At 39.7% G+C, this 26,787-nt stretch overlaps 1 protein-coding gene across 1 annotated transcript in view; it reads left to right on the top strand.

Annotated features, from left to right (window-relative positions):
- The window catches only part of IL1RAPL1 (interleukin 1 receptor accessory protein like 1), a 1,645,997-nt gene that overhangs the window by 1,242,385 nt on the left and 376,825 nt on the right, over positions 1–26,787 (top strand). Inside the window, exon 6 of the mRNA XM_087938178.1 lies at positions 21,839–21,913. Coding sequence (XP_087794304.1) covers positions 21,839–21,913 — 75 coding nt within the window. The remainder of the gene's footprint in view (positions 1–21,838; positions 21,914–26,787) is intronic.

Genomic DNA, 26,787 nt, shown 5'->3' with positions numbered 1-26,787 from the left:
AATGAACTTCTCTAAAATTTTATGTTTAAATTATTGTACACGAAACAATTTCACAACTGGCCAATTAGGTTTCTGAATTATATATCATGCACATTAATGCACAAAAATTCTGCAATTTATTAGACAATGAGATTTAGGTAGGGGGACTTCAATATTCCTTTGAAATAGTCACCCATACCACTTAGAAAATTTGTGTTAATCTGAATAGATTTCATATTTCTCAAAAGGTCGTGACAGAAAGTTTAGTAGTTTTAGGTATTAACATAGACATATCAAGATATATTATGAAATAAAATTGCATTTAAATAATTAATCAATATATAAATATATATTTTGAAGAGGATTGTTTTAAATACACTGATTAATTTGGACATGAATGGAATTAATAAGAGACTCACAACAATGACATAAATCAGACATAGAGTAATATGTCTATAAGTACCAGCCTCTCCCCCCCCCTTCAAAATATAAGTATGAACTCTTGAACACTTTGTATTTCAAAAGGAATCTTTTTATTGAAGAGGTGTAAAGTAGATCAAAATTCAAAGCAGGGTCTGAGTCCCTTCAGGGCATGCAACTAAGTTAAAGGGAATTAGAACCCTTCCCCACAATCCAATGTAGATTCCACCAAACCGCAAGTGTGTTATTCCACCGTCTCTGAGAAAAGCAGACAAGGAAAGGTTCCCAGGAGTTATGTTCCGGTCCTGCAATCCACATGGCCCCTTCTCCCCTTACATCTTTCGAAGAGGTGAGATTTTTCCAAGCATCTGGGGTGCCCGGTGATGGTTATAAATCATGTAAAAAGTTATACAAAGCCAATTTAAGAAATAGGATATTTAGGATACATGGAGAGGAAAACAATTAAATGTATCAGATTCAACCCCCTTTCTTCCATCGAAGAATGGCAGGTACACGGATCTGACAATGTCCTTTATTTTAAAACAATCCATCCATGTAGAATTCTAGATAAACCAATGCCATCATAGTATATGTAGTTCTCACTTATCAACTGCCCTTGGGACTGGCATTTCCATTTCTCAGTGGCAGAGTCATTAAATAAAATGTCATGTAACTGCACCAAGTTATGACATCAGTTCTGACTGCAGTTATTCAGTGAATCACCATGGGTTGTTAAGTGTGATGTCATATGATAGTGACTTGTGACCTCCTTCTGACTTCCCCTTTGACCTTGTTAGAAGCCAGCTGTGAAGATTACAAATGGTGAAAATGTGATCTTGGGATGTCACCATATATGTGTTAGTTGCCAAATATCCTAATCACAATCACATGACTGTAGTGACACTGAAATGGCTGCAGTTTCATGGACCAGTAATAGGTCTTCTTCTTCAGCACCAGTATAACTTCAAAGGTTACTAAATGAATGGTCAATAAACAAAAACTAACTGTACTGTTCATCTAAGAGGACAGATTTATTCTCCAAACTCTTCTATTTGAATTAGAGGAAACTTTCACAATCAGTTTGCAAAAATGATAAGGCCACTATATATGTTGATGCAGTAATGGTCAATAGGTAGTACTTATAAAAAGGCTTTTTAAACCAAATTATCAAGAATATACTGATAGCTGACATAGAACAGGAGAGTGTCCTATGATTTTCTTTTGGATTCTTTACATTAAATGAAACCTAATATTCTCCCTCCATGCCTCCCTGCCTCCTTCCTTCAAAAAAGTTTAATTTATCTGTGATAGCAGACAGATGTTACATAATAGGTCTAATCTTTGCATATCCCTAGCAATACTAATTGCTTGGATATATAAGTTTCGCTTATCCAAGAACTAGTCAGTTGGATACCTGTGCTTCACTACAGAACTTTGTGATTGGGCTTGATAAATCGACAGTTAAAACTTGAACATTAATGAGTAGTTACGATTGGCCTCTCCTCTTCCCTTCTCTCTCTGAGGCTGGCCTCATTGATCTTCTCTTATCCTCTTCTCTCCCTCAGGCTTTCTCCACAGAAGTCTCTCCTATGTTATTCCCTTCTCTCCCTTTCAGTTGGGGAGGGAAAGTAGAATGTCTAACTCCTTAGCATCAGAGTGTTTTTCAGGTGGGGAGAGGGGGTAGAATGTCTAAACTCCCAGCCCATGGGCCAGATGAGTCATGCACTGGCGACGCCCACACCCAAGTGGCAGTTGGAATAGAGTTCTTTTCAGGTGGGGAGGGGGAGTAGAACGTCTAACTCCTTTAGCATTAGAGTGTTAATAATAATATAAAAAAATACTAGTGATCTGATGGTCATTTCAAAAAATCCTTTCTTAGGGAGCACCTAGAAGCCAAGACGAGCATAGGTGCCAAATTTCAAGTTTGTAGGCTTTATGATTCTGGAGATTTTGTGATGATATATATTTCATAATATATATTACAAACTATTCTAAAAACACAAGTTCCAGGTAAAACTGTGAAAAAAGAGACAGACATCTGGATCTCTGGGACTAAAAATTCATAAATCACTAAGTTTTTGTTAGCCTCTTCTAACATCATCAGAGTGTAAAACTACAGTTAAGGAGATATGTGCCTTTATATAGCATTAAACAATGGCCATTGTGTGCATGACCTTGACAGCATTCTTTCTAGTTCCCTCCCTCATCTCACAGATTTCCATCTTAAAGGCCCCTTTGTTTTGTCCACTAGATTCATTGTTGCTTTGCTCATGATGGGAAGCAGTCTCTGCTCTTCTTGCAGGATCTTTCTTGGTGCTCAATGCTTGATAGGCCAGTAGCAGTTCGATATCTTTATTGATGGAGTTGTTGGAAAACCAGGCTTCTTTCAGTAAGCGTCCCTTTGGTTGCATCATGGGCAACAACTTCGGCCTCTTGAAAATTAAATATGTGATTGTGTTCCTTCATATGTGTCCAGATCTGGGAGCACTGCTCTTTGCGCCAGATAGCCAATTAATGTTCAAGTACTCTGGTCTGTAACCACTTAGCTGTTGCCTCTACATAGTTGCTTGCACAGTTATTACAGTTGATACGGTAAACCATTGAAGATGCCTATTCTTTGAGTAATGTTTCTTTTGGGCATATCGCTCTCATTGTAATGAATATGGGTGTGAAATGCTACAATACGCACGCCATTTGGAGATTAATGCCAAACAAAAGGCAAATAACCATGAAAAGCTAGCCTTCCTTCATAACTGCATTCAAAATGGCTTACCACCGAAATCACTGCAGAAAAGCCCCTTAGTTGATACACCAGAGGGCTATGCAGTGGTTCACCAGTTTCAGTGCAGAATGTTATATGAAATGATCAATGACTGTCACAGATAAATCAATGCACAAATGATAAGAATCAGGCAGTACCGAGCACAATGTCGGACGACATTAACAGACACCCACTTCAATGCCCTTGATTGAAAAATATCCCAAGTGGTGCGAGAGACACGCCTGCAAAAAACCAGATACTTAGACAAAAAACAGAGACACTGTGGTCCTTGAGGACCCACCAGATGAAAAAAACATTGGTGCACAACCTATCCTCAAAAGTACTCACTGACACACAGGTCTGGGTTCTACAACATGATTCCAGTTTTAATTTAACTGATACCAAACCGGTCAATTTCGCTGCAGCCCTCGAGTCAATGATTTCTCGATTAGAGGTAACTGAAGAGGTGAAAAATTTCATCAGACAACAGCTGATAGGACTCCTTACCAGCCTTAAGCAAAGTGTCACTTTATCAAAATCTGAAATGTTGGCCCTCTAGTAATTGAGAAAAGACAATTCCATTGTTATACTCAGTGATTGTATTCGACTGGTTCAGCCTGGTTCTGGTGAGCCAGTAGGAGCAATGAGCAGCAGAGACCAAACCGGTTCTCTCCGCTGCTCTGCTGTTGGGCCCATCCACCTGCCCGGGCTCTCATAGTTACTTTTATCTGCTGAATTTGAAGCACATTTGCTTTGTGTGGCACAGAATAGTGCTGCGCAGCAGCTGCTGAAGCAACCGGGATCATGCAGGCTTGCAGGAGGTGAGTTACAACACCTCTGCACCTGCACAAACACCTCTGTGCCTGCACAAAGTGCACATTTGGCATGCATGTGCCCGCAAAGTATGTACAGGCATACAAAGCACACCTACCAAGCTATGCCCACAGAACCGGTGGCAACAATATTTGAATCCCACCACTGGTTCTACTATCAGCTGATAAGGGCAGGGCAACAGTAATCCTGGACAGGTTGGAGAGAGTGCAGGTTGAGGAGGATGAAACAATTGTGTCATTTGATGTCATATCACTGTTTACGTCCATCCCCCAAGAGTTAGTGACCCTAACTATAAAAGAACTATTATTGGAGAAGGAGTCACGAAACCCCAAATCCCCTAGCACGAACAATCTCCTTCTCCTGTTGAATTTCTGCCTTAGAACCTATTTTACATTTATCGGCCATACATTTTGTTCTGGACTAACAGGCTCAAAAGCCTGCAACTCTGATTGGCCCATGAATAGCAGATCGTGATTGGTCACCGCAGACTGATCCGATTGGCTAGTAAACGGGCTGCCGCGATTGGCCCAGCCAAGAGTGGCAAAGTCAAATTGCCTTCATTGGCTGCCTAGCCGCAGCCAGCCCTATATAAGGGGCTGCTGCAGCTGGGATATTTCACTCAGATCTGAAGTCACTAATAAAGAGCTATTGTTGTTATCTGAGTCTTGCCTCCGTTCTTGAACCATCCTCCCAGATCTAACACTGGCGACGAGGATGGGATGCAGAGGCAACGAAGTCTATTGAACACAAGCTAGCTGAAGAAGCACGTGGCTGACAGAGCGCAACATCGGCGACATGGCCAGCAGCGCTATACCACCCGCCCCATTCAATCCAGCTAGTGAGGACTGGGACTCATATATGGACAGGTTTTAAATGTTCCTAGAGTCCAACAACCTCAAGGATGCCACGCCCAGCAAGAAATGAGCTGTTTTTCTGACGCATTGCGGACCTGCCATTTTTAAAATGACTAAAGCACTAGCGAAACCAGCTGAAGTTAAAACGATGGATTGGGACACCCTTGCTCCCATCCTGCGCAGCCATTACGCCCCAGCAGTACCGACTCTCATTTGCAGACACGAGTTCTATCAGAGGGACCAGCGTGAAGGTGGGAGCGTTGGGGATTTCGTGGCAGACCTGAGAAACCTGGGTGGTTTATGTGGCTTCGCTAATCTCGAAGAAGCCATGAGAGACAGAATTGTCCTTGGCCTTAGAGATCCAACTGTCCAAAGCAAGATCATGGCCAAAGGAGACATCTCACTTGCAGATTCCATAGCAGACGCCACCGCAGCTGAAGCCACTCGTAAATCAGCAGCACGAATGCACCGAACCAGCGGGACCAACCGCCAACCCACCAACGATGCTGGGAAACCTTCAGACAAGTACACATCGGCCACCCATCATGAAGATATCGAGTCATCCTCAGACAGCGAGGAGGAAGAAGTCCACAGACTCCGGTCAGAACGTGAGCAACGGGACCAGCGGGGTTGTAAATCCAACTACCAATGCGCCGGATGCGGTGGAAACCATCCTCGATCCGAGTGCAGATTCCTAGACGCCATTTGTCGTTTTTGAGAAAAACGTGGGCATATTGCTAAAGTATGCAGAAACAAAAGAAGTTCCAGCCCCAGACGGAGGGGGAGCAGCCCGAAAAGAACCGATGGCAACCCCACCACACAGAGGGACTGCCCTAGCAACCAGTGGAACCAGTACAACAGACCCCGAAGGTTTAATGGCATGCCCAGACGAGAAGAGGCTCATCAAACCATCACCATCGTCCACGCTTCATCGCTTGATACAAAGAAAATTCGTGTAGAAGTCACCATCGAAAATAAACCATGCATCATGGAAGTAGACTCCAGGTCTTCCCTATTCATGGTATCCTGGAAAACCCTCAAGCAACTGATTCCCAACATCCGACGCCAAGACCTCAGCAGTCAGAGACTTATACTAAGAGATTATAAAGGCAACCGGATTCCAGTCACAGGTACCAGCCATTTCCAGGTCTCTTTCAAAGGACATAATGCAATACTACCACTCACAATTGTTGACAGAGACCGGCCAAGTCTACTGGGCCTTCAGTGGTTTGTGCCATTAGGAATCGGAATGGCTGGCATCCATCATACTGAAGACGATGACTGGGAAGCAGCCCTCGTCCATGACTTCCGAGAAGTTTTCAGTGAAAATTTAGGCAAGTACAAGGGGTCCCCATTTCATTTAATCTTCGCCCTGACATTGCGCCCATTCATCTAAAACCACGCCGAGTTCTTTTTGCCCTCAAACCCAAAATTGACGAGCAACTGGACAAATTAATTGCACAAGACGTGTTAGAGCCCATTGACCACGCCTGATGGGAGACACCAATTGTCACCCCCATAAAGCCTGGCAGGTCCTTGAGAATCTGTGGAGACTACAAGGCCACCCTCAATCACGCACTGCAACAGAGCACCTATCCGGTACCAGTCGTTCAGCATCTCCTACATTCACTTGGGGGTGGCAGAATATTAGCAAAACTAGATCTGGCCCAAGCGTATCAACAGCTGCCAGTTGATACCGAAACTGCAGAAGCCCAAACTATAGTTACATATCGTGGTGCATTCAAATGTAACAGACTCCAGTTTGGAGTAAGCGTAGCACCAGGCATTTTTCAAAGCCTGATTGGAGAGACTATTGCAAGGCATAAAAGGGGTTGTGCCCTATTTTGATGACGTACTGATAGCAGCCCCAAAGAAAAGTCAATTAGAGAAACGCCTCAGAACAGTCCTACAAAGGTTCAAAGATGCTGGCCTCAAGGTTAAGAAGGAAAAGTGCCAGTTATGCACAGAAAGGGTAGAATTTCTTGGCTACCTACTTGACAAACAAGGAATCCACCCTATAGAAAAAAAATTGGCAGCCATCAAAAATGCCCCAAGACCCCAAAACAAAACTGACCTTCAAGCCTTCCTGGGACTCATTAACTTTTATAACATTTTCCTACCCCAGAAGGCGACTGTTGCTGAACCCCTTCATAGACTCCTCGATAAAAGGGCCTCCTGGATTTGGGGACGACGGGAGGAACATGCTTTCCAGCAAGTGAAAGACCTTCTCACTTCTGATGCAGTGCTAATACAATATAAGTGGAAAGAAAGAAAAAACATGATTATTATATAATTATATATAAGATAAGCGAAGATAAAGTGAGAGATATTAAGAAGTTACTATTGTGAATTTTATTTGTAAATATATACATTCTAAAATATATAGTTGATTATTCAGTGAACAATAGAAATGTATAATGAGAATTTTTCATTATGATTAAAGTGGGGGAATGGAAAATTATTAAATTACATAGATTGAGCGGATATACCACGTGGTCCTAAATATATTAGTTTTATTTTATTTTTACTGTTTTTAGATTGTTTATTATATATTGGCCTAGAGAAAATGAAGGATGATAATGATGTATTATTTAAAATAAAATAGGTGGCAAGCTGAAAATGGAAATAATAGAGAATAAAGAATTGAAAATATATGTGTGGATGAAATGATATTGATATTGAATTAATGAATTGAAATATGAAATGGAAATTTATTTAACCTGAGTTGATATTATACAAGATAGATGGAAATGTAAGTATGACTATGTATAAACTTAATCTGGAACCACGTTGCTCACGTGAAGAGATGTGTAAAAAATAAAAATAAAAAACTCTGGGGAAAAAAAGAAATAGAATGTTATTATGTCTAACTACAATAAATTCCCCCCTCCCACTTTCCCAAGCTCAATTGTGGCAGCATGGGAGCACTGGGTTTCAATATGGCTTTCAAAGCTGACAGCTTTACTATTAGACACCTAGGTGTTTTTTTTTTGAAAGAAGAAATTATGCCTTGCAATAGTTTATCTAAAAATACAGTTATTTTTATATCTTAAATATGTAACAGCTTAAATTGAAGGGTCACCATGAATGTAATGGTATTTCTAGATCTGTTTAGAAAATCTTATAGAATGGCATGTGTGACTAGAAAAATCAAATTAATTTAGAAATCTTTCTATAAAGAATGCTAGGTAATTAGTACATATTAAATTCTGACTTATTAATTTGGGGCAAACTATTGATCCATGTAAATTATTATGTACTTAAAACTTCTTTTCTAGAAAATATTTATTTTCCACCAAAGTAAAGTTTTGGGCCATCACATGGTGGATGAGGTTCAAATCTAAAATGACTCAAGGACTTTCATAATACACATACATGGAGTGAAGGTTTGTCATTAATTCCAAATGCCTTTATCCAGAAGTATCATAGTCTTCAGTAGAGCTTCAACTCCATACAAATCTTTGTGAGTTGCAGTTTTTCTATGGAATAAAATGGATAGGCTAATGCTGTATCGTGATAAATGTGTTTGTAAATTTATATTGAAATACAAAGAAGCAATCTGCTCACCAAGCATATAGAAAAGACCTAGTAAAACCAAGAGCAGAATTTTAATGCATCCTAAATAGATTGTGAAAATTGCATATTATTCTTTGTAAAGGTCACAAAGGTCTAGGGTCATACAAACAAAACATCAAACCACTATTATATAAGGCAGCATATCTTACAATGGCAAGGTTGCTGTGAGACCAATTGATGTTACAGATAAGATTTGCCACACAATTTCTGTGACACGAACATTTTTTAATACCTTGCTGCTTAAAAACAGCATTATTTTTCACAAAGAAAGCTGCCACCTGGGGTCTGTGGCCTCCAGTAAGTAATGTATCAGTTTGTAAAGTAAACGGAACTTGTTTTTCCCTATCCTGCATGTCTTTTGTATTAGGATTATTACAGCAGCTGCTCTACTTTTTGGAGACCATGTTAGAACTTTGCTTTGAAAGGAGTTAAGAGATTTATAAGAGAAGTGGCTGCAGAAATACTATCAGATAAGAAATAATTGAGCTGAAACTGATGTAAAAGACAAATCTACATTTTAATAACATACTGGGCATTCTTTCAAAGATGAGTATATAGTGATAATGTGGAGACTTTCTAAGGAAGTTATGAAGAACTTCTAGTTAAATTAATGCATTTCTAAAAAGAAAAAGACATTAGTATTAATATATATATATATATATATATATATATATATATATATATATATATATATATATATATATATATATATATATATATATATATATATATATATAATTTATCTTTAATATTTAATATATATGCACCATACACTTCAACTCCTTATCCAGAAAGGCAGCATAAGAAAGATTATGGTTTGATACCAAGAAATAATTATTTATATTTATCACCTCTAGCCTAATTAAACCAGCACAGCCTTCATTCTAGGGTAGGGATCCAAAAACTTGCAAAAATATTTCTCTTTTCTGGCCCTTTTCTTAATCAAACTACTAGCAGTAAATTATGGATTAATAAATCCATTCACCAGGAGTTGTTAACAGTCCTTTACAATAGCAGACAGTACCACTGCAACTAGCCAATTCCATGTATCCCCTTTGATATTTGATATTGCTTCTAACTATTGATATTAGATTCTATAGTATTTCTTTACCTATTTATGTATTTGAATTTATTAGTCACCTAACTCCAAAAGACAACATCACTACCAGATGGTGATTTGTAACTGGCTGACAAACTGCACTTAATGCATAGTCCTTAATGGAACTACATCTACATGGAGGGAAGCAGTGGTGGGATTCAGCTGGTTCCTATAGGTTCAAGAAAACTGGTAGTTAATTTTTTGTGGAGTTTGGTGAACTGACTGAATAGTGTGCCTTGCCACACTCGGCCCTGCCTAGCCCCTCCGCTCCCAGCACTTCTTGCCTCCCAGCCTCCTGGTTGCTTGCCTGCCTAGCCAGGAGGCTGCTTGCCCACCAGGCCAGTGTCAGAAGAAAGGATTCCCTGTGGAACAGGACATTTAATGGTGATACAGTTTTCTTTTAGATAAATAATTGATGGATATTTAGTTATGATGAAGGCAATGTCTCTTTAAATAATATTTAAAATAATTAAAAATACTTTATTTCAGGGGTGTCCAACCTTTCACCTTCCCTGGGCCACATTAGAAGATGAAAATTTGGTTTGGGCCGCACATAAAATAAAATAACAGTAACGATACCTGATCATCCAAAAAAACCATAGAAAACATAGTTAACATATTAAATTTATTTGGAAATTAAGTTAGTGAGATGTTTTTATTATTTATTATTAATTATTAATTAAAAATTATTTATTTTTATCACGGTTTATTTTCTGGCCAAATTTTGCGGGGGGAAAGCTCGCATGCGCCTACCTACCTCCTCCTGCAAATGGCCCGGCTGGATGAGGCAGGACTGGAAGGCAGAAGCAGCAGCGGTGGCAGGGGAAGAAGTGGCAGTGGGGGTGGCAGTGGGGGCAGAAGCAGCAGCGGTGGCGGGGAAGAAGCAGTGGTGGCGGCGGGGGCAGAAGCAGCAGCATTGGTGGGAGAAGAAGCGACGGCGCCGGGGGCAGAAGTGGCAGCGGGGTCAGAAGCGGGGGCAGCAGCGGTGGGGGCAGAAGTGGCGGGGCAGAAGCAGCAGCGGTGGCGGGGAAGAAGCGGCGGTGGGGACAGAAGTGGTGGGGACGGGGAAGAAGCAGCAGTGGTGGCGGGGAAGAAGTGGCGGCAGTGGGGGCGGCAGCGGGGCAGAAGCGGTGGTCACGGGGGAAGAAGCAGGGGCAGTGGGGGCGGTGGCAGGGGCAGAAGCGGCGGCGGTGGCGGGGGCAGAAGTGGCAGCGGGGGCAGAAGCGGCAGCGACAGCGGGGGCAGAAGTGGCAGCGGGGACCGAAGCGGCGGCGGTGGTGGAGGCGGCAACAGCAGGAGGTGGCACTCTGATGGTGCCCGCCTTTTCTGTTGCTGCTTGGCCTGGCGCTTGCCTCACCCTGCCTCGCGCCTGCCTCTCCTCCTCGCTGGCTCTGGCACGAAGGTTGGGGTGGGCACTGGGCCGCATTACAAGGTGACCTGGGCCGCATGCGGCCCGTGGGCCGTGGGTTGGACAAGCCTGCTTTATTTTAACAAGAAAAGAAGTAAAAATATACAGAGAAAATTGGGATAAGAAAATAAAGAGAAAAACCAAGAAATGATATTAGAAAAGTGGTTGTTGCTAAAAGTAATATTTCAAAAGCAGAAAAAAAATGAAGAAGGGGTACAAAAGTGCATTTATCAAGTTTTTCTTAGAACAATTAGCTGAACTCTGCCTTGTCTTTCATTATTTTAGGTAATAATTTATCAAATCAAAAACACAACGTACAAAATTTGCAATAAAATTTGTATTTCAGTTAAAAAACAGAGGTGAATTTGTGTATCTAATCATTTCTCAAATGAAACCATTCATTGAAACAGAATCTTTAAAATTGGCATTCTAACTTTGGAAAATACAGCTGATGTGAAAATGTTAAATTTATATAAAGTATTCTGTATGTATGGTGTTTGCAATTCATAACACTTATTTGTTAATCAAGCTAATAATATTTCATAACTGGAAATAGTTCTTGAAATCCACTGTATTTATTATTAATGTTGTTAATCAGCGTGCTCATTGGACAATAGGGGGTTATAAAAATTGACTTTATATCCAAGGTGCTCCCATATCTATAAAACATATGAAAAAAAAATCTGTTTTCTTCTTCTCCTTTTTATGCAGTTATGAGTTCTTAGTGGTTTGAATATTATTCTAAGAAATGGGATGGTGCAATAGGGATTAAGTAGCTATAAACAGGCAGGTGCAAAGTTATCCGCAGAGGAAGACAAAGAGTATTTCACAGGTTTTAGATCTATGACATAAAAGGTACATGAGTCAGAAAAAATGCTTGCAGAATGTCTGGGAATGGGATTGCTCAGGCACTTTATGTGAATACAGATAGTTCTTGACTTACAACCATTTGTTTAGCAACTGTTCAAAGTTATAGTTGTGTTAAAAAGGGGATTTAAGATTGGTCTTCGCACTTATGATCATTGCAGAATCCCTGCGATCGTGTGCTCAAAATTCAGGTACTTGGCAACTGGCATGTATTTATGATGGTTGCGGTGTCCTGGGGTCAAATGATTGCTATTTGCGATCTCTTCAACTGGCTTCCAACAAGCAAAGTTAGCGTAGGAAACTGGATTCACTTAACAACCATGGCAAAATATATCATAAAATTGGGTACATTTAATGTCTACCTTGCTTAGCAACAGAAATTCTGATCCTAATCGTGGTAGTAAGTCTAGGACTACCTGTATAGTTTTAATAGATTACAATAATGGGATATTGTTGGTACAACTAAAGAAAGATGTGTAGATCTTTGATACTTGACTCCTGGAGGTGGATTAGATTAGTTTAAATCAGATATAAATCCAAGTGACTTGGAGTCAGAGTTTCTCAAACAATTCCATTTTGCATAAATTTTTTACATAAAATAGTTTCAGGGACAAATATAATGTACCAAATATGAAAAATAGTTTTTAGATTTGTCCCAGAGATTGATCAACTTTTGCATAGTGTTATCAACCTGTGATATACAAATCCCAAAGTGAGGCGAGCCACCTGGCAAGGAGATGGCTGGGCATGACAAGGAATGGCTGGAAGGGGAGGGGCGAGGCAGGCACAGGCATGGTGAGAAGAGGAAACAAGAATTTTTTGAGAGTGAAATTAAACCGTTTAAAATATTGAACCCACCTTGCTTGTTTTTCTGAGAGTTTCTGTGGAGTTTTCAGGGCTTCTAGATTTTTATGATTATTCCAGACTTCAAAGGGGATTTGGTTCCCTTCCAGGAAATGTCTCCATGTGAGGAGTGCCCATCACACAGCATATGCTTCTTTTTCCCATATGGCCCACCTTTGTTCAGTGTCTGTCAGTTTCTTGGAAGAAAAAGCACATGGTTGTAGCTGTCCACTTCCACTCTTTTGGAGTAGAACTGCTCCAACTGCTACATCGCTAGCGTCTGCTTGGATGACAAATGGTTGTTCAGGGTCTGGGTGTTTCAGGATTGGTTCTGCTGAGAACAGTTGTTTTTAAGTTTTTCGAATGCCACTTGGCATTCCATCATCCAGGTAAGGGGTTTGGGTTTCTCCCCCCTTTCATTTTTAAATAGTTTGTGATGAGGAGGGTGATATTCGCAAAAGCTGGAATGAACTGGCAGTAAAAGTTTGCAAAACCCAGGAAGCTTTGCAGTTGTTTGCGAGTATGGGGCATCTCCCAATCGATGACAACTTTTACTTTTTGTCGGTCCATTTCTATTCCCTCATGGGATATTCTATATCCCAGGTAGTCAATTTTTTCCTGGTGGAATTCACATTTAGAGAGTTTTACGTATAGTTTTTATATATATTATATATTTATATATGTTGTGATTGGAAGGATCGGTCGTGTTGGGAATTTTGACTCTGATGACTGTTAGATCGTGGATTGACATCAGAACCAGGAAACGTTAATCTGAAGGGCAAGCCAGTTAATTAGCACGTTGCCTTAATGGGTATAAAAGGACACAGCTGAGCTGGTGCCTTTCACCAGAAACAAAATGACTATTTGAGTGAGGACGTTACAGCAAAGAGCTCTGAGGCTGAGGATTTATTGCCAGGACTGGTTTGCCGGACAAAGTAAGATTTATGCTGTGGTTTCTGCCAGCCGTTATCTAATAAGACTTCTTTCTGTTTGATTTAATTGTGAAACGGCTGCTTTCTGTTTTGTTCGTTTGAATTTCGAAGGGGAGTCATAACATTATTGTTTCTGGCCCAAACAAACCATCTTTAAAGCAAGATGGATTCAAATCAACTGCAGCGTTTGGTAGAGCAGCAACAACAACAAATTAATCAGCTACTGCAAAGCAATGTGACGCTTCAGAATCAGGTAACACAATTGCTGAATTATGTTTCCAGCTTACCAAGCCCTGCTGCTGTTCCCCCTGCCCCTCCTGTGAGGAAAAGCCCAGTATCCATGCCGGAGAAATTTTCTGGGCAAATGGACAGGTTCCCGGCATTTATGGGTCAATGCCAATTGTTTATCTCTCTGAGGCCTGAAGACTTCCCAACTGACCGGTCTAAAGTAGGATTTATGATCAGTTTATTATCTGGGCAGGCTGCTAATTGGGCTACTCCCTTGTTAGTTCAAGATAGCCCGTTGTTGAATAATTTCCAGGGTTTTCTTCAACAAATGAGAGTGATGTTTGAGAACCCAATTAAGATACAAACTGTGGACAGACGGTTACGGGACATTAATCAGGGGAAACGTTCCCTGCAGGAATACGTTGCAGAATTTCGTTTGCTGTGTTTGGACTCTAACTGGAACGAACCGGCTCATATGGCTGCATTCCAGGAAGGCTTGTCTGATGCCATCAAAGATGAGCTGGTCCATGCAGAGAGGGCTTTAACTTTGGATGCATTGATAATTCAGTGCTTACGGATTGAAGCCCGTTTACAACAGCGCGGAAGCAGACGGCCCGTCGTGGAACCACCTTCTCTTTTTTGTTCACAAGCTACAGTTAAGATGGAGGAGCCGATGGAGTTGGGAGCACTCCGCCCTCGCTTAACGGTGCGAGAACGTTCGAGAAGGTTTCAGGAAGGCTTGTGCCTTTATTGCGGGGGTCTGGGACATTTTGTTAATTCCTGCAAACAGAGAGGGACCCGCAGACCTGTACCCGAAACCACTCTTGGCTCGTCAGGAAAACAGGGTAGACCTGATCTCAAGGAAACCCTAGATCGGACACATTTCACATCCCCACCTCAAATTGCTGAAGTAAATCCTGGCCCTCCTCGGCATTTACTTTTGGACACTCGAATTTTTCTACAGTCACAGAAGGAGGGAATTCCCGCTGTTGCGTTGGTGGACTCAGGGGCTACAGCCAGCTTTATGGACCGAGCTTTTGCTACGCACTATGGGATCCCATTGGTTGCTGTACATCCACCCATTAAGGTGGAAACCGTGGATGGGCGTGAGCTCAAGTCTGGGCCCATTCGTTTCGCCACCCAGCCAGTGCGTATGATCATTGGGGATCATGAGGAGGCGATAAGTTTTTATATCACCTCGAACCTTCATCTCCCTTTGGTGCTCGGAATGTCCTGGTTGCGTTTGCACAATCCGTTGGTCGCTTGGTCGCAGAACAGTATTTCTTTTCAAAGTCTCCAATGTGTAGACCACCTGAGACAATTGGAACGAGCGACACCTCCATTGGCTGTGGGAGACAGAGTGGGGTTGTCAATGAAACATCATCAAGTTAATCATCAGACTCGGGGGAAGGGCCCTGCGGTGGGGGATAGTGTTGTGATTGGAAGGATCGGTCCTGTTGGGAATTTTGACTCTGATGACTGTTAGATCATGGATTGACATCAGAACCAGGAAACGTTAATCTGAAGGGCAAGCCAGTTAATTAGCACGTTGCCTTAATGGGTATAAAAGGACACAGCTGAGCTGGTGCCTTTCGCCAGAAACAAAATGACTATTTGAGTGAGGACGTTACAGCAAAGAGCTCTGAGGCTGAGGATTTATTGCCAGGACTGGTTTGCTGGACAGAGTAAGATTTATGCTGTGGTTTCTGCCAGCCGTTATCTAATAAGACTTCTTTCCGTTTGATTTAATTGTGAAACAGCTGCTTTCTGTTTTGTTCGTTTGAATTTCGAAGGGGAGTCATAACATATATATATATATTTATATATAATGTATGTGATGTACGAAATGTGTGTACGAAGGAGTGTACGAAATCCCTTGCACTGCCTGCCCTACCACATACATTGGACAAACTAACAGAAGAATCAGTGCACGTATTGAAGAACATAAGAACTCAATCAAAAAAGAAGAACCGACCTCTTCCCTGGTCCAACACCTCAAAGCCACAGGACATGAGATTGACCTTAAAAATACCAGAACTATTGCCAAAACTGAACACTTCAACAGCAGAATAATCAGAGAAGCCATAGAGATAGAAAAATGCCCACACAGCATGAATAAACGAGATGACACCTCCTGCCTACCAGCCATTTGGAAACCCACCCTCATGAACAGATGAGTACCTAACATGAAGAATGACACCAGACCCACACCCATGAGGGCCACACAAGATGCCACCACCACACTTCCACACAGAAAGCAGACTCACACCCACACAGAAGATGAGACATGACCACGGACCAGAAGCTGCACTGCAGCTGCATCACTACCCGCTTCAAACCCCTCCGAGCCATACATGAAGTGAACTGACACTCATCATGAAGATGCAGCACGACCACGAACTCGAAGCCAAACAGCAGGATCACAGCTCACCAGCTCAAATCCCCCAACAACTAAGACTAACCTGAGCACAACCAAGCCCCGACCTGAACAGAACACGCCTCCAGCCAATCAGAACACAGCCAACCCCCCAACCAATCAGAACACAGCCAACCCCCCCCCACCAATGAGAACACACCCCCACCCAATCAGAACACAGCCAAGCGCCTACCCAATCAAGTCACACCCCCACTAGCAGTTAAAAGGAAGAAGCAGCTGCAAGCTCACATCACTCTGAGAAACACAGAGCCAAAGACACAAGCCTGAAGATGATGAATGAGACTTCATCGAAACGTTGCCTAGATACTTCCAATCTTACGTGGGAGAAAACCCGAATAACCAGAGATACACACACACACACACACACACACACACACACACACACTTATATTATATTATATTATATTATATTATATTATATTATATTATATTATATTATATTATATTATATTATATTATATTATATTATATTATATTATATTATATTATATTATTATATAGCGTTTAGGAGTTTTGTGAGAACTGCTCGGAGTAACTTGGTGTGTTTTCCTTTTGTTTCGATGTAGATTGAAATATCATCAAGATAAATGAGAACTCCTTTATACAAAAATTCATGGAGGGACTCATTAATTAATTGCATGAACATGGCAGGGGCTCCTTGTAATCCAAAAGGGAGCACTTTAAATTGGTAGCATCCCAATGGGGTGTTAAAAGCTGTCCTCCACTCATCCCCTCCCCTTATTCTAATGTGGTAGTTTGCCTCTCGTAGGTCTAACTTTGAAAAAAAAATTCCTTTAGAGAGGTGGACTAACGTGTCCTTCATGAGGGGGAGTGGGTACATTTTTTCCACACAGATGGCATTTAGGTTTTGATAATTCACACATAGACACAAAGAGCCATCTTTTTGCATAATAATACTGGGTCTGATATTTTTGGTTGGGTAGCTAGAGGAAATCCCTTTTTAGATTTTTTTTTGATAAATGCTCTTTCTTTTAGTTCTCTGGGGGACATGCAGTACATTTTTGGTTTTGGAAGTTTAGCCCCTGGTAGGATTTCAATGGGTCAGTCTGTGTCGCGATGGGGTGGGAGTTCATCAGAAGCCTCCTTGCTAAATGCTTGGACTAAATCCTGGTATTCATTGGGGGTGTTAATGGGTTCAGCTGGCTGACCGGCCATGGCTGGTTCTCTGTTCTCTATTACTTTACTTTTCCTTTCCTCTGGGCAGTTTGCAAATGCTACATGTTTCTGGAAATGTATGATTCCTCTCTTCCAGTTTATTTTTGAATTCCATTTCTGTAGCCATGTGAGTCCTAGTACTAGTGGCCCTTCTATTCCTGTTGCTACAATGAATGTGAGCATCTTACTATGGTTCCCTAGTCTTATTTTCAATGGTTCTGTGACAAACCTGGCTGGCTCCCCCCCCCGACCACTATAGTTCCATCTAATTGGCAAAAAGCGATGGGAGTTTCCATTTTCTTTAGTTGGGTTCCCAATTTCTCTGCTAGGGTGGGGTTGATTAGGCACTGGATGCATCCAGAATCCAGTAACACTGTCACTTCCTCCCCCTTCCCTCGGCTGGGGATAAACAGCCTTAGGGGTAGAGTGATTGGTTCAATTGGGTCACTTACCAGTGGGTTGTCTTCCAGATTGCTTTCAGACTGGCTCAGGTCTCCTCAGGGCATTGGGGATACTTCCTCTGGGTCAGGGGGGACCGGAACCTCACAGCTTCTCGGCTTCTCAGACCAGTTTCTTTTTCTTGAGGGTTGGGTTTTCCAGGATTCCCCCCTGATAGGTGGTCTGGCTTTCTAGCAGAGGTTTTCGAATGGCATTCTGCTGCGTGGTGCCCCTCTCTTCCACACTTAAAGCAGTCAGCTGGTATTGGAGTCATAGTGGTTTGGGGTTTAAAAAATTCCCACTTCCCTGGGGTGGAGATCTTCTCCAGACTTTGCCACTGCGGTACTGGTTTCGGGTCATGTTTATCTCTACCTCCTCTGCCATCAGAGGATGGTAGGATTTAATATATTCAGGTTACATCAAAAAGGATTACTTGTCCCAACTCCCCACCCTCTTTCTTCTTCCTTTGAAGAATGGCAGATACACGGATCTGGCACCCAAAGCTACAGCTATTAAGCCTATTGCTTAATAGCTGAATAGCCCAATTGTTAGAGCTATTATGCTAATAAAGTCAGAGTAATTAGATTTCATTTGATTTAGAACATCTTCATCCATTATAGAACAGCCAATAAACTAGAAATTCAAGTGGGTTTTATGTCTGGTATTGTCGATTCCTTTTAAGAGCAAACTCAGCTAGAGAATATTGACAGGACTGTAACTAATATGGTTATTGAGAACAAGGCAAAAGCATGTTCAAGGGAACCCTAAAGTTTTCAGAAGTACAACAAATATTTTGCAAAATTAAAACAAAGAAGAACAGAAGAAAAGGAAATATAAGATTATAAGATGAGAATGATGAGCTAAAAAACTAGGAACATTTCATACAAGACTTTGAATAAATATTCCATTTTGCATTTTCTGCTGTAATTTGGCATCTTAGGAAATTGAGAAAATATTTAATAACTAAATAAAATCAGATTTTATGACAGTCATAAGCCATCCTATTACTCACCAAATACTAATACTTTTAATATAGCTGGATAAATGTAACTAATAGGTCACCTGATCCCCTCCTTAAAGATACATACTGGGGCACTTTGAAAATTAAAAGGAATATCATCAGATTGCTTACACAGAGCAACTCCCTTCAGATGGCATCAGAATCTTTATGTTTAAAGGGTGCTTACTCCATCAACTCTCACCACATAGATAAAAGCAGTGAAAAAGGTAAAAGAGAATAACTGATAATTATGCAATTTTCAGGATATTGTTAGAATCAGCTTTCTAGTTCTTCACCTTCAGTTTGAACAGCTGAGGTAGTGGAGGTTTCCTGGAGCAGCTGTAGCTTGTGTCACTTGCATTGCCATGCTGGGTCGTACTGTTGCAGCTGGCACTTTCCAAGGCACCTATAACAGGATACCTGAGGATTTCTTCCCAAGGTTGAATGCAGTGTTTTCCTTCTTGCAGCCCAGAGTCATGGCACACCAAAAAGCCCTTGAGACACAGCAGGGCAAGCAGCCCCAGAGCCAGGTGTTTCTGGGATAACTTGCCACATTACATGATAAGGTGCAGGGCAGCCAAAACATATGGACTGGAAGAGGGAGGTTGGAGAAGTTGAAGGTGAGGCAGTCCTTTATTTTGAAAGACTTATCTTGGAAATCAAGGCTCAAGGCTGGGAGGACCAAGCTGAAAATGACTTGAATTGAAATAGTGCAATTGTGAGCTTTATGGCATCTTCACTTAGTACTTGAAATTTCAGTCCCAATTGCCATTGAAGCCAAGGACTATCTTTTACATGGAAGAATTTGACATTACCTAGAATGGTGATGAAGTTGGTAGAACTGACTGAGATGACAAAATTAACAGCTTTGATTAGAGAAAAGATATTGATACATTTTAATGATTAGAAACCCCTTTTGAACTTTGTCCATGAAACAGAAAAAATGAAATTTGATATATGGATTTGATGATTAGAAGAAGTGGTAGATAATAAAAATGAAAAATATATTGTAAACTTACTGAATAATTTAATGTAACTATATACCTTATAGGTACTCTGAAAGAAAGTTTTATTTATATTTGTTTGCCTTATTTTTTTCTGCACTTTTGGCTTTGTTCTGTTTCTTGATTTATTTTTTTCTCTTTTTCTTATTTTAATTATTCATTTCTGTTAGTTTTTATATTTCTTTAAAAAGTTTAACAAAGTTATTGTAACTCAAGGACTACCTGAATATATACCTATTCTAATGCATGTGTGTGTGTAAAACATATACACATTGTAACAACACTTCATGGTTCACAAAACAGTAAAAACAAAAGAAACTCCCAATCATAAAATAAAATTTAATAAAAAGTCTGTAAAACCCCAGGGCAGCACTCTGTCATGCATCCACCATCTTGCTGGACTCCAGCCTTACCATATCTCTGTGCTTATGAGAAGAGTCAGCTATTCAAGACCTTCTTAAAGGCAAGGAGGGTGGGGAACTGCTATGGAAAAGCACAGTTCTAGGCCCTGCTAGATGACAACACCCAACATAACTCACCCTCAGAGAAAAGTGAACCCGTACATCTGGCCCCATGACATTTATGGGCCACCCCCATGAAGAACACATCACAGTAAATCAACTAAGCAGTGATGTAGGGTGGTGCTGATTCTTACATGCACCGATGATGTGCTTATGTATGCTTATGTATGCAAGCATCTATGTCTGATTAGCTGACTTAAATCCTCTTAGTTTAGTTTACTTTAGTTTACTTTATTGTCATTGCACCTCTTACAACAAAATCAAACACCATCTTCAGTGCACATCATGACCATGAAAATAAATATGCATCCTTCACACTCTACACATTGAACCAAAACCCCCCAACACTGCACCAACATTGCATTTTACAGTGGGATAGAAGCTGTTTTTCAGCCTATTTGTGCTTGTTTTTATTATTCTGTACCATCTGCCAGATGGTAATAGTTCAAAAAAAGGGTGCTGTCAGATCAGTGTATCTGCCATTCTTCAATGGAAGAAGTTGGTACAAGGGGAGTTGGTACAAGTAATCCTTTTTGATGTAACCTGAATATATTAAATCTTATAGTGAATCTGTATACCTTGCATATGATATACAACTGGAGGAGTGGAGCCAGATGTTCAGAAACTTGTCACCTCTTGGAGAGACAGCAAGAGGATCAGGGGCCATAAAAATTCCAGCTCTAAAAGAAACTTCCTGGGAAATACTTCCCAACTACATTCCCAGAAAAAGAGGGGGGTGGAATTAACATGTTGCTTCTTTGTACTGACAAAATCCACATAAGACTAAGGGGAGGGGTTCTAACTCCCGTTATCTATGCTGCATGCCTGGAGGCATATTAGACCCTGTGTTGACTATTACCTGGATAACTTCCCTTTCAATAAAGAATTCCTTTTGAAATACCCAGTTTTCAGAAGTTCATTCTTATCGTTTGAAGGGGAAAGAGTCCAGGTCTTACAGGTGCCCAGGATGAGATGGATCTTTGACAATGTTTTGAACTTTCTTAAGGCAGTGGGAGCTATAAAGCTCTTCCAAAGAGAGGAGAGGGCAACCAATGATCTTCTGGGCAATGACATTAATCCCCTGGAGTGCTTTCCTATCTGCCACTGTGCAATTGGCAATTATGTTTTGTACTGCCAATTATCTTTGTGCTGCCATTGAGGTTTCAACAGACTGGAATAGCTTTGCAAACACTTTTTCTGTCTGCTTGAATTTTTTTTCTCTTTCTCATGCCCTTTCCCACATTTTTTTACATTATTGTTTATTTTCTTGATCTCTTATTAAATCTGCTGTGTAGAAGAAGCCTGTTATCCTGCTTCTTTTACAATAAAAAGTCTTTTACAATTTCTACCTTTGGATAATTATGTGATTGTGACTTATTGAAAGTACTTTAACATTTGCCAACTGAAATATTATTGTTCAAGAATGTTCTAAAATAATAAATATGTGTCTATTTTTTCTAGCCCCACTTACAGAAAAACCACCAAAACTTTTGTATCCTTTGGAGAGTAAACTGACAATTCAAGAGACACAGTTGGGTAAGTGACATTCTAGAAGTTCCAATATTGTTTGATCTTAATGTTAAGAAAAGATCCTTACACTATGCAGATCCTTACACTTTCTATGCAGATTATTTTAATAATGTTTTTTTACCTTAACTATACAATACTTGTTATATAAAGCGTCCTATTCCTTTAGTTATCTAGAAGTAATAAAGAGTTGTCCATGGTTGAAAAAAATAAGTGTTCTAGCTGATGAATTGTGTTGTTTACTAAGAAAACTGTTGGATAGGCCAGAAAATGAATTTTATTTGAACTACACTCCACTGCAAAATGTAAGTTTTCTTTAAAGCATTATGTCAAAAATAATGTTTTGCATCTGGTAAGATATATTTTCACATCATCAAAACAGATTTGTTGTACTATAGACAGATTACTCCAGAAATCAGTGCTCTGTCATTGTGAGATTTGACTTTTCGGTTCTTGACAAATAGAAGCTGTTATTGCTTCCATCCTTATTCTTCCATAATGACAGAGCCAGGCTAGGCTAATGATACTGAATGAAGAGAGTTGTTGCTTTCCTCTGTTCCTGCAGAAATTACAAACTGCTTATTTTAAGATTCAGTCTCACATTTCAATTTCCCCCCTAATAAAGTCCTTAGCTGATAAAATTTACACTTTGTGAAAGTATCTATTTTCACATATAGAGTCATATATGAAAATAATCCTTTCCCCAATTATCTGAAAACTAAAATATATTAATTCAAAAGCAATATTATATTAATATTACAACCTTAAGCCAGTGTTTTACATTAGATGTTCTAAAAGAGATATTTTCAGTTACCTCTATGTAAAGCCAGTAATTTTGTTGAACGTATTTTATTTGGAAACTTTGGAAGCTTTTAATCTAAATATTATATATTTAAATAATAATTGTACATTGAATAATATTGATTTAATATTATAAAAACAATTTTAATTTGTAGGATGTAAGATTTTCACCTGATCATTATGGCATTATTATTGTACATTCTTTTGTATTGCTTTGCAACTTTAATATCTACTATACACTTATTATATCTGTCATATTTAATTATGATCGTGCTATCTCTTCTGAATCACTCTAAAATCATAGCAGATTATTGTGTGAATTTGTTTCCTTATAATTTTGATTTGATTAGAAGAATTACCAGTCTAAATAATTGTAGTAGCTTATAGTCACCATCATCCTATCAATGAGGCCTAGGGGAATAACCGTATCTTCAATAATTTCCCAAATGGCATAAAGGGGAAGATACACAAATTTTAAGAGAAAACCATTCCAAAGGAGAGGAATTGCTGCAGAGTAGCTGTACCTCCTGGGGTCCACAAGGAGTCATTTTTTAATTGATGGGATCTGGGTTGCATCCACCAAACTAGACAGGCAGGAACAATTGGACAAAAGCGATGTTCAGACATTCATGCCCTGTACCATGAACCATTTTAATGATGGGAACCAGTACCTTGAATTCCATCCAGAATCCATGTACAGTTTGCAAACCAGCAAGATCACATATGCATAACATGTATCCCCATCATTACCTGCATTTTTAAAAAACTGAACTTTATTAGAGTAGTCTGATCAATGCAGCAGAAAGAGGAAAAGTGACTTTTTCTTCATCTTGACATTGTATTATGAGACCTAGAATTTCATTTGCTGCGGCTGCTTCTCATTGATGTGCCTCATCTGTAGCTGCCCATTCAGGCCAACTATCCTATATTCATTTTTAAGATAATTTTTTTTCTGCAATCTTAGCAAAATAGAAAACAAAATAGTGACATTATTTTATTATTTTAATTATATGAGATTTTTGGCTCTATTTGTGGAAGGGCTGTTTGATAGCATTTGGATGAAGATAAGTTAAAGAACAATTAATAGTTTTGGACCTGGGGGCTATGCCAAAGTCTCAGAGCCAGATCCCTGAAAATTATTAAGTAATCTATTGTAGATAATTTGTGGTCTGCCAAAATTTGTTCAGAAAAAGTCATGGACAACAGAGATTGCTAGCATTTGTAAATTAAGCCTTAGAGGCAAATCAGCCTTTGGCCAGCTCAATTACATTTATGGTGGTTCAATAACTTCTTCAAAAGAAAGAGCCTTAAATTGAATGTGTAGAGATTCATCACTGCAACCACTCTTTTTTTTTTATAAAAATACTTTATTAAACAAATTTATACAAATACAGTAAAGTCAAACTTTCCGCTTATCGCAACTTAAACAAAACAGTGTTCACTCAGTCTGACATCTCTCAAATTGTGTAAAATATTCATTCATGGTTGTTACTTTAAACATATAATACAAAGTTTCATCTAATTATATATTACAAATCTAATTACATATAGTGTTACTAGTTTCCGTCATACCTTTTTATTTGACCTTATTTTATTAATTTCATATCTATCTTCTAATCAATTGTACCAACAATTCCAAATCTTGTAATATTCTGATTCTTCTTTGTTCTTAAGTTCCAATGATAGATAGCCTGTCCATTTCTGCGCATTCCAAAGCTTTTTTTATGATCATGAAGTCGGGGGGAGTATTTTCACATTTCCAATTTTGGGCAAAGGTGAGCCTTGCCGCTGTTAATATGTGAAGTATAATATATAATAATTTTTTTTACTAATTTTTTGTTTTAGAATTCTCAGTAGAAATATTTCTGGTTTCCATTCAATTTGAACTTTAGTGATTTCTTCAAGCCAATTACTAATTTTCCTCCAATACTTTTTTGCTTTTAGGCAGGACTACCACATATGATAGTAGGTTCCCTGCTCATATCCATATTTCCAACAGCTTGCCAAGTTATCAGAAAACATTTTTGCGAGTCTTGCTGGTGGTAAGTGCCAGCGATAAAATATTTTGTATAAATTCAGATAGAGTTAATTTATAATTGATTTTCCATAAGTTTTCCCAATGTTCCAAATTTATGCTATATCCAAAGTTTTTGGCCCAGATTATCATTGTTTCTTTTATGGTTGTATATATAATTGTATATTTTAGTAATCATTTTGTAAGGCATCCAAAAAGTATCCATGATATCAATCACTCTGAGACATTTTCTCTCTAATTGATTTATTTAGAAACAGATCTGGCATGTCAAAAACAATTTCCCAAAGTGAAATTATTTTTGTGCATTACACAGAATCAACCTTCTCCCCTCTCTTCTCTCCTCCCACTTCTACACTTCATAAATCATGAGAACCAATTAACTGCAACTGGAATTTCTTAATACGACATACAGAATAACCTTGAACTTTTCAACTCTTCCACCCCCCCTTCCATGAAATGTGACAGCTGAATTCTTAAAGCTGACAGATACCCCCCCCTTGAAAACTCTTCCTCCTAAAAGAAAAGGAAAAAAACAGATACAGGGGTTAACACATTGTCCTTAACCCCCTCTCTCCCCTCCACGAGGACCCTTCGGTGTGTGGGAAATCCTCATGGAATTGGTTAACCAATTGATCAGCATGAACATCCCAACTCCTTACCCAACTAGCATCCAAGAGAGGGTATCCTTTCCATAAGACCAAATATTGGAATTGGCCACAGTGTAATCTAGAATTGAGATTTTTTTGAATTTCCTAATGTGTTTCCCCCTGCACCATTAATGGTTCAGGGAGAGTGATTGGCGATGGTCTTATCATTGATGTAGTAGCTGGTTATAGTAAACTACAATGGAATACTGGATGAATTTTCCCCAATATTTGAGGAAGACTTAATTGGACAGTGACCAGATTGATTATCTTTGAAATTGGGAACGGACCCAAGAATTTGGACCCAGCTTCTTACTGGGCAGTTTCGACCTAAGATACTTGGTCGACAAATATACTTTGTCCCCTACTTTAAAAGGAGGTTGAAGGGATCTATGTTTATCCGCCTGTTTTTTATAATTTTTTGCAGCTTCAGTCAAAGCTTTTTTTGTATCTTCCCATCCTTTCTTTAATGAGTTCATCCATTCTGTTAGGGACATGGATGAGGGACGTTGTCTAGGTAACTCTGGCATTGGGACAAAATCCATTCCAGTGTTGATTTGGAATGGAGTCAATCCCATGCTGCTATGTATTGCATTATTGTAAGCAACCTCTGCAAAAGGTAATAACTCAGCCCAATTTTCTTGTTGATAATTTACATAGCATCTAATGTATTGTTCAATCATGGCATTAGCCCTCTCCGCTGCTCCGTTACAAGCAGGATGGAAAGCTGAGGATAACCCTTGAGAGAAACCAATGGATTTCAGAAATTCCCTCCAAAACTTTGCAGTAAACTGTACCACTCTGTCTGATATTATTCTACAAGGTACTCCATGTAATCTATAGATATGTTTCACGAACCGCTTTGCAAATTTTTTCACAGATAGAAGTCCTTTGCAGGCTATAAAATAGGCCTGTTTAGAGAATAAGTCAATTATAGTCCAAATGATTGTATTCCCTTCACTCTCAGGTGATTCAAAAATAAAGTCCATTGCGATCTCTTCCCAAGGTTGGGTTGGTTCAGCAACTTGTTGCAGGAGCCACGGGTTTTTCCAGTTCTGTATTTCATTGTGGCACAAATTGAACAACTTTTTACACAATCCTCAACATCAGGTTTTATTTTTGGCCACCAGAACTGTCTTCTCAGTAAATGTAGGGTTTTTAGGAATGCAAAGTGGCCTCCCAGCCAGGAGTCATGGCTACATTTTAGTACCAGTAGTCTTAGGGTTGAGGGTACATAAAATTTAGTCCCTTTCCAAGCTAGTCCATCATTCATTGTCAACTTGGTTTGATGGTCCAGGAACCAAGGATCAGTCAATAGGGCCATTTTCAATTCTACAGTCAGCTTATCTTCCAGGTGTTTGGAGTTGCAGTTGACTTGGGCTCGAGTGGTCATTTGACCTGCC

Source organism: Pseudonaja textilis, chromosome 8 (genome assembly GCF_049901715.1).
Source record: "Pseudonaja textilis isolate UNSWEBS1 chromosome 8, rPseTex1.2, whole genome shotgun sequence".
Taxonomy (NCBI): Eukaryota; Metazoa; Chordata; class Lepidosauria; order Squamata; family Elapidae; genus Pseudonaja; species Pseudonaja textilis.
Note: the sequence above shows the minus strand (reverse complement) of the source record. Positions and strands in the feature narration are given on the sequence as shown.